The sequence below is a fragment of the Mesocricetus auratus genome, unplaced genomic scaffold (genome assembly GCF_017639785.1).
Source record: "Mesocricetus auratus isolate SY011 unplaced genomic scaffold, BCM_Maur_2.0 Super-Scaffold_100013, whole genome shotgun sequence".
Taxonomy (NCBI): Eukaryota; Metazoa; Chordata; class Mammalia; order Rodentia; family Cricetidae; genus Mesocricetus; species Mesocricetus auratus.
The window spans coordinates 41720940-41730076 of NW_024429196.1; the positions used below are offsets into that span (position 1 = coordinate 41720940).

General features: G+C 40.1%; 1 protein-coding gene across 1 annotated transcript; it reads right to left on the reverse strand.

Annotated features, from left to right (window-relative positions):
* Positions 1-1050: 1050 nt before the first annotated feature.
* On the reverse strand, positions 1051-5501 carry Yae1 (YAE1 maturation factor of ABCE1). The gene is made up of 3 exons (XM_005071805.4): positions 5324-5501; positions 3773-3894; positions 1051-2137 (listed from the first exon to the last, which is right to left on the reverse strand). The coding sequence occupies exons 1-3, from the start codon at positions 5447-5449 to the stop codon at positions 1708-1710; spliced, it is 678 nt and encodes a 225-aa protein (XP_005071862.1). The 5' UTR covers positions 5450-5501; the 3' UTR covers positions 1051-1707.
* Positions 5502-9137: the final 3636 nt, after the last annotated feature.

Here is a 9137-nt window from a genome sequence, read left to right on the forward strand (position 1 = left end):
ACCTTATGTAAATAATGGTGGCAAGGGATCTTGTCTTTAGGAAATCTTATCAGGGAATGTCCAAGTAAAATCTCAGGACTTATTGCACTCAAATCTTTAGAGTAGCCATTTTGAGATGCATTGTTAGAAGTGGTTATTTCTATATAACGTACAAGGTAGAGCAACAGTGACACCTTAGGACAGAGGTTCTCAACATGTGGATCTTGACCCTTTTGACAAATCTGTCTCCAAAAATATTTACATTACGATTCAAAACAGTAGCAAAATTAGTTATGAAGTAGCAATGAAAATAACTTTATGGTTGCAGGTTACCACAACATGAGGAACTGTACTAAAGGGTTACAGCATTATGAAGGTTGAAAACCACTGCTCTAGAGACTATAATATACTGTAGATTTGAAATTTTAATTTAAAACTCACTCATGAGGTCCTAGATTCAATCCCCAGTACTACAAATAAAGTTTCAGAATAAAAAAACCAGCCATCGTTGGGCGGTGGTGGCACATGCCTTTAATCTCAGCACTCGGAGGCAGAGGCAGGCGGATCTCTGTGAGTTCAAGGCCAGGCTGGACCGACAGCCTCCAAAACAATACAGAGAAACCCTGTCTCGTAAAAACAAAAACAAACAAACAAACAAAAAAACCAGCCATCAAATGTCACTTTGATACCTTAAGCATGTTTTAGTACACTGGAAACAACACTACTTCAAAATTTGCTGCCTCAATTTCTTAATGTTCTGTGCATTTTAAAGAGGCATCTAAGAAACCAGCAGATTACTTCCCTAGTCCCTTAGGCATTCCTGCCAGTCTCTCACTAGGGCAGCATCTCTCAGCACAGCTAAATACTGGTCAAACAGCAGCTGAAGCTGGCAGGACAGGACAAGTTCTTGGGAATTATTTGGGTGCCTCTCAAGTCAGGCGCTTCATATTAACTCCAGGTGGGGAAAATGATGAAAAATCTTTTCCTGATATCTAAGCTATGGAACAAAAATCCGAAAATGGCCCTGCCTATGCTAGATTACACATTTCATGTTGAAATAATACAGGTCAATGGGCTCAGTGTTTTATTCCAATGTAGATGACAAGGCTACAGTTCAGAAATAGTCTGTTTGGAGAAAACATGGCCAACTGCTCACTACCCTAGAAAACTAAGCAGTTCTTTATGTTTAACATGAAATGTATTTTTTTCTATTTCTCATAGAATCGAACATCTATAACCAACATGTAAATAAGGTCAATTTTAGCACTTTACTTTCAATTATTCAATCAACAATATAAATAATGTGTCAGTTTTTATGGTCTCTTGACTTCAATGTATAGCTATTTACACATTTACTTTAGGTTATTTCTGGCAACTCTGCTTTGGTTGCTGGTGAGGGGCCTAAACCATCTGATACTGACAAAAATAGAAAGCAGCATTAGATTTTTTTCTCTTGTTTTTGGGTTTTGCTAGTCTAAAAATGACTAGATTTTGATTAGAAACCTGAAAATGACAATGTGTATTTCTGAGCATATCTAAAACTAAAACATTACCAATAACAAAGATAAAGGCTTATATTCCATTTACTAATGTTAGCCCTGAGACCCCTCATGCTTCCACAAGGGGTAACTACAAGTGAAGTATTCAACCAACGGTTACCTTTTTTAGAAACACAATGCTCTAAGGAATATTGTGAGCATTACTTCCACTCCAAAAGGAGAGATAATTTTAGAGTTGTCTCAGGTGCTGTAATACGTCTACTGATACTCCCAGCTGTTTCACTAAACTAGTTGTCTGTTCCAGAATCCAAGTGAGGCTTGGCTTTTCCAAATGTGCATGTTCTTGTGTTCTGCAACATTCTGAATGTGAACAATGTATTCCGTTATGACTCTTGTCAGAGTTTTTGTTAAATTCAGCACTATTTTCACAGAATCTTTCATCTTTAGTTTCATCAATCTTTTTCTCAGCTGGAACTACATGACAAAGGTCCATATCCTCAATGGAGTCCAATAAATCTGTAACTTGGGGCTGTGGAGTGACTGATTTCAGACGTTTAAGCACACACTCTTCACACTGGCCAACTGCGTCCAGAAGATCATTGATTTTACTGATCAAAGTTGAACTATTACCATGAAGGTGACACCAGGAGAGCAAAGCACTGAATGAAAATACAAACAAGAGTTAAACAGGAAAAAAAAATTAAGTAGTCACAGGTATTTAGAATGCTGGGCCCTACATGCTGTCCTTCTAAACAACACCAGGCAGAAACAGATTAGTGATAATAATACATGTCGAAATCAGGAAAATAACAATGTAAATAACACTAAAGAATAAAGCATCTTTTAATACAAGTTATAAGAAGACTTAATCATATAAACTGTTTATAAATCATACCTCCTCCTTCATAGCTCTGTATCTTTTTTATTTTTAGACAGGGTTTTTCTGTGTAGCTTTGAAGCCTGTCCTAGCACTCACTCTGTAGACCAGACTGGCCTCGAACCAGAGATCCACCTGCTTCTGCTTCCTGAGTGCTGGGATTAAAGACGAGCACCACCATTGCCTGGCCCAATTTCTTTCTATTTTCTATGACCATGTAACTTATATGCAATAAGATATAATTCACATAAAGACCAGAAAAACCAGTCCCTTCTTCTGGTTCCTTTGAAAATAGAAACCATAGGCTTGCTAAACTATGAGAATGACAAAACATCGGGAGTAGTACTTCATCCCGGACTGCTCATTGTCAGAAAGTGTTGTCAATGGAATGTTTTTTTCTTTCCTGATATCAGGCATGCCAGGCAGCCCCAGGTTCTCCTTTAAGGACATCTAACAATTTCTAAACTAATCATTCTTAATCTTTGTCACAAATCAGAATCACTAACAGAGCTTTAATTTTCTCTAAAAGTGTTAAGAATTCTACTTCAAATATACTTAATTATATTTGTTACTTTTCTAGTACATGACCCTTCCTCCCCGATTGTTTATACAATAAAACGATGGTTCTTTCTTTCCTTGGTGAGGCCTGAGCCCAGGGTTGTATGCCTGCTGTGCACACACTCCACCTCTGAGCTCCCCCTCCCTGAAAATACTTCACAAGTGAAATCGGCAGCTGTGAAAGATGCAGCTTTCTAAGTCACAAACATGAAGTGGAGACGACCACTTGGTCATTTGCCTATTGTAGTGAGTTATATATTGTAGTTAATTTTCTAAAGGCCTCAACATAATTGAAAACTATCAACAATTCTTTTCTTTTTTAAAATTTGTGATTCTTTGCAGCAGTTTGTTTCTCTATAAAGGAGAGTTTAAGCATTAGCCACATCCAAGAGGCCCACTCCACTCTCAGCCACCATGTGTCATCTGACGTTTGACTATTCTCTGATGTTACTGCGATGGCATCCTGACAGGGATTCAAAGTTCAGGACTGAAACACACAGGACCTCTTTCCATTAGTAGTTACAGCTTTCCCAATGGACTTCTAGCCTACAGGCATGCCTTACTACATGTGAGAGTATAAAGAACCTAACCTGGAAGCTGAAAGTCTCGTTAGTGATTAGTGCTAGCCCAAATGGACAGAAAATGGACACCTTCCTCCCATTTCTTTGCAAAAATGGGAAAGCATCAGACACACACATATTAAAGTGGATGAACTGATGATTTTTTATGCTCTGAAGACTCATGTATCCAACATTAGGAAAAGCACTTTAAGTCATTTTATTTTTACATATTACCTCCATTTAAAAAAATCCATTAGAGTTGTGGTTAAAATGATTCATTACTAAATTTTTAAAATTACCTCAGTGTTCCCCTGAGTAGTCCATAGTTTATAATGACTTCTGCACCTTCTTTATAACCTTGATTGAAGCCCTGTTGGAGAGTAACTGCTTTGCCAGCATCTACTCCATCTCTGTAACCTTCCTGAAAATAAGGAACTAGTTGTAACTGACACCAAGTAAATCTTTTCTGGAAACGCACAGAACCCATTTTGAAAATAGATTTAGCAGGTTTTTACTATGTTAACAGAATATGATACGGACTTAAATCAAAAGCAGAATGCTTCTTCTAAAACCCTCTTACTGGTCTGTGCTTCCTTACCACATGTTTTATTTTCTTAAACCTTGTTAAGCCTGGACTGGAACTCATAATCCTACCGCCTCATACTCCTAAGTGATGGCAGGCATGTGCCTCGATGTCACATTGAATTCACCTTGGAAATCTAGGGTTACTGAATAAACACTGAACGCCAGTTGTTAGGTAATTTTTAGTAACTGTGTTAGCAAGGTCTTCACAGAAATGGAAGCCTACATGTCTGGTCTTGGTAATGAACTAGAACAGGGTAGTTAATGAGGCTGGCAAGGCCGGGGAGAGGAAACTATTTTAGGAACAGCTGAGAGGAAGTGTGATTTTAGAAATCTAATGCGAATGTGGCAGAGATTTTGTCCTCTTGTAATTGGTCTAGTCCCAAATTCCTAAGGCATTTTTATAATGGCATAATGGTTGTTGGAATCAACAAATATTATCTTACTGGAACATGAAATTAGGGTAGATCACAACTGCGGTTTTAAAAAGGCAATTAAATGGCTTATAAATACATTGGGTGACATGGTTCTTTTTACTTTTTAAATATTTAGGCAACATATTATTTTTCTTGGGGGAGGGCGTTTCATGCCCAACCTGAATGTGATGGTCAGAAAGTAACTTCCAGGAACCTATTCTGTCACTCCACGATGTGGGTTCCAGGGTGGAACTCGGATCATTATACACTGGAATCCACCTCTATGTGGACACAGACCTTACCAGTTCTCACCCCAAACTAGGCTGATTCTACCCACACAATATTAAACAAGTTTCAATGAATGGTGAGACGGATCCAGAATGAGTAGCACATTTAAAGTAAAACATGAAACAATATCCCCTTCTCTAACTTCCCTCCTTTGACAACAGTTTTAATTTCACCTTTTCAGAGTCTTAGTAACACCACGCCTAACTTTGGTCTCTCCACCCACTGAACAACATCTGTGAATATGCGTTTTCTGCCAGCCTAGTCAAGTCGCTGTATTATTTCCCCTCCTCCGCTCTTTCCCTCCCCAAACTGCAAACTCTTGAGGGACTGGATCAAGTTCACTTTAGTCGGTCAGTGCCCGGCTCCAAACCTAAGGGGGGGCTCTCAAAGAACGAGGCTGTTTAAAGGTTACCACGTAACCAAACTGGAAATCCTAAGACTGGGGCGGCCTTGGGGGTCACCGCAGCCGTCCCCCTCCGTCCAGGCTTCCGCCCGCGTGCCCCGGCCCCCGCGAGCCCCGCGTGGGAGTCCCATTCCCGCGCATCCCGGTCTCTGGTCATTTACTTGGATTCGTCTCCGCATGTGTCCCTGCCATTCCCGCTGCACTAACAGAGTCTCGTCCGCTTCCTCGTCAAACACGTCCTGATCCCCAGGGCTGAGGATCTCGGGGACAGCTTGAACCCAAGACATCTCCGAAGAAGCCGCGGGTCCCCGACCACCGGAAGTACCTGCAAGTGCTTCCGGCCCGGGGGCGGGGCGAAAAGGTAGGAGTGGGATGAAGGGGGCGTGTGCGTCTGCTACGGCCCAGCCTCGAGGGGTTGGGTGAGGCTGTCCTCCCACGCTTCTGGGTCGGGAGGCGGGGCTGAGACTCAGTTTCTGCGAGTGCTGAAGGCACTGGCCACCAGCGTGCAACCGAGGAGGACATTAGGCTGTGAAAGCTGATTCTGCGGTCAGTTTGAGGAGAAATAAAACCAGCATCCATTGGCAGTTTCACTCCCAGCCATCTGCTCCGGCCCTGAGAGTTCAGGAATGTGGCTCAAGCATTAGAAGCTTCTGGCCCGGAGGAGTACGTGGAGGAGTACGTGTTAAAGAACTGGACACCAGCGTTCCTGTTTTGTCCTTTGTGTGGGAAAAATGAATCATGTATTGAATTTGTCTGAAAGGTTTTCTGGAGTACCTGTTTTGTACTAGACGTCATTTTAGGCTTTTGAGGGACAGCACTCCATAGGAGTAAAAGTTCTTGCCCTGAGTTCTCAGACCTGTGGACTGCCTATTAGTGTAGAAATGGCAGTTGACTAACAATAATATATAAGTAACTCAAAATTTGAATATTAAATGATATGAAAAAGCACTACTGTGGGAGAAGAGAAGATAGGTTACTATTTTTGTGCTGGGGATTGAACCCCAAGCCTTGCAAATGTGGAACGTCTTCGGCCAGTAAGCTATTCTCTGCAGCCCAAAGTTACTATTTTACATTTTCAGAGTTTGTATCCCGTAAATATATATATATAAAACCAAATATAAAATGTGTTAAGGTGTATGTATATAGAGATATTAGTTAGAAACAAAATGGTAGTAAGGGAAGCAATAGAGATAGTGATTGAAATGAATAAAATGCAGAACCCAAAATGTCTGCCTGTGAGTTGGCTCAGTAGGCACTTGCCATCAAGCCTGAGGAACTGCGATCAATCACCATGACCCATATAATGGAAGGAGAAAACCAACTCCTGAAAGTTGTCTCCTGACCTACACATATGTACAGTGGCATAAACACACACACACACACATACCCCATATGTAAATAAATGCAACAAAAATGAAATAACATGGCATAATAAACCCTAAAGGCCAGGGACTTGAGAGGTGGCTTAGTAGGTAGGAGTGCTTCCTGCTCTTCTGGAGAATGCTAGTTTAGGTCTGAGCATCCACAGGGGGTGGGTGGGTGCCTCACATCACCTGTAACTCCAGTTCCAGGAAGTCAAAGCCCTCTTATGGCCTCTAAGGGCACTTGCACACACATGGCATACATGCATACAAACACATATACATGTACATACATAAAATAAATCTTAACAATAAACATAAACCCACCTATCTTTCTTATTAAAAAAGAGAAAAAATATTTAAAAAGACAGGAATTAGGAGGTAATCATTAATGCAGATGAAAAACACTATAATTCAAACTCAAGAGCAACACATTTAGTGTTTTGAGATAAGATCTCAGGAAACTCAAAATGTAGATGATGAGAGTAATTTTGAACTTCTGATTTTTCTGTCTCTAATTCCTGAGTGCTAGGTTTACAGATGTGCATCACCAAGCCCAGTTCTTTTTTTTTTTTTTTTTTTTTGTGGTACTGGGAATTAGATGCAAGACCTCCAGCATACATTCTAACAACCGAGTTACATCTTCACACCCTTAAATGAACATCTTTCCTTTAAAAGTTGAACTGTGTGAGCTATTCGTCATTAAAAATGATTGCCTTACAATGATGAAGACATGAATTAGAGCCCAAGAACTCACACTAAAAAAAAAGCTAGGTGTGGTAATGTATGTCTGTAATTCCAGATCTCAGGAGGCAGAGACAAGTGGAACCCTGGGGTTTTCTGGCCAGCCAGCATAGTTTAATTGTCAAGTATGATCTAGGCCAGCTACTCCTGTCCTCCTCAACCCTGCCTTAGTGCACCTGAATATTTATAAGAACGTGCATGTGTGTACACCCCCACACACATATTGTCTTATTGTATTTTAAAACAGGTCTCCTTCAACTTTTTCTTCTGTGGCCCTTCTGCTGGGCCCCTCTCACTGAGAAATTTTTACACAGTCATAAAAAAGGTATGAAAATCAAACATCATGTTGAAACATCGTACAATAATTTATTTTAAAATAATTTCTTGGTGTTATCATTTCTTAAAGATGAAAGCAAGTCTGCATACTAACATATTTGACGTTACTACTTATTTTTCTATAAATGATTAAACCTCAGCTGTGTTACTTGATAATGCAGAACATATAGCATTTTCAGTATTTTTCAAGTTTATTGACATTTTAATTTAACTGTCCTCAGTGTTGAGAATGCCACTTCAAACAAAATGGCAGAAGTATGACTAGGGCTATTTCCAAAGTAGTTGGAAATTTTGTCCTAATCCTAAACCAAAATCTATTTAACAATTTTCAAGAAATGCACCTCTGGCTCAAACAGCTATTGTAAAACAAACATTCTAATACAATGCAGTCTGAAGATATACTGATTGGTACTTACACACTGAGAAATGGTGGTAGGGAATATTAAAGGTTGTTGTATTTCTATAAAAGTTTTCTACAGTATGTATAGTAAAAACACTTCATTATCTAGTATGCAATAGTCTGATCCTACGTGTTTGAGGCAGTGTTTAGTGGCATTGTGTAACACAATGGCATGTGCATTACTCAGTGTGCTTGCTGTGTGTTCAGACCAAGGCTACTTTGAAGCTGAACAATACAGCATGAGTCAAATGCTTCCAGAAACACCTTTGACTCCTTTTAGTTTTTAATTTTTGATTGTTGTGTGTTCAGAGACCTTTTACTGTTGTCCAAGTTTTCATGACTCTCATATTCGATTATATGACCTCCTGATTCAAGAAGGTGTGTGCGTGTGTGCGTGCGTGTGTGTGTGTGTGTGTGTGTGAATGCACTTGCATTTATGCAGCATATCTGTATGCAATGTGTATTCAGGTATAAATGTACATATGTATGCAAGTGTGAGCATGCTACTGCTTAATATCTGATGACTTCCTTAATCATTCTCCACCTATCTCTTAAGACATAGTTTCTCACTGAACAAGGCAATCATGAATGTGATAGACTGGCTCGCCAGTAAACACCAGGAATCTGCTCCACTGCAATCTAGAGCTAGCATACCTGTCTTGTTATGTGGTTGCTATGGAGGTGAGCTCATGTCCTCACGCTTGTGCAGCAGGCACTTTACCAACTGACCCATCTCTCCAGCTCCTGTTGTATTTTAAAGGTTCCATGTGTATTCTGGACATAAGACCTAAGTCAGATGCACATATGCAGATGTATTCTTTGCACTACTTATACCCATTGAGAGGCAGACTTAGGAATAATGCATGTGAAAGAGACCAAAGAGAGGAAGTATATGCAGGCAAAGTAAGCTTTTAGATAGTGATGCTGATCAACTTCTGTGACAAGAGATGCAGAACAAGAGGCAGCTGGCGTGTATGTTTCATGGTGTCTTTGCTAATGTATGAAGAGCTCTGCAACAAAGAACAAGGGAAGTCATACATTTGGGTCACACAGACATGTCATACTCCTTGTCAGTTTAGTTATGCCTGGAGAATGTCCTGTAACTGTGTGGCCTTGGCTAAGAAACCACAGCAT

Bases quoted from the DNA above. Each gene is read 5' to 3' on its own strand.
- Yae1 (XM_005071805.4), bottom strand. From the start codon at position 5,449: ATGTCTTGGGTTCAAGCTGTCCCCGAGATCCTCAGCCCTGGGGATCAG. The intron at 3,895-5,323 runs GTAAATGACCAG...CCTTATTTTCAG, and splicing joins ACATGCGGAGACGAATCCAA to GAAGGTTACAGAGATGGAGT. The intron at 2,138-3,772 runs GTAATTTTAAAA...ATTTTCATTCAG, and splicing joins CTACTCAGGGGAACACTGAG to TGCTTTGCTCTCCTGGTGTC.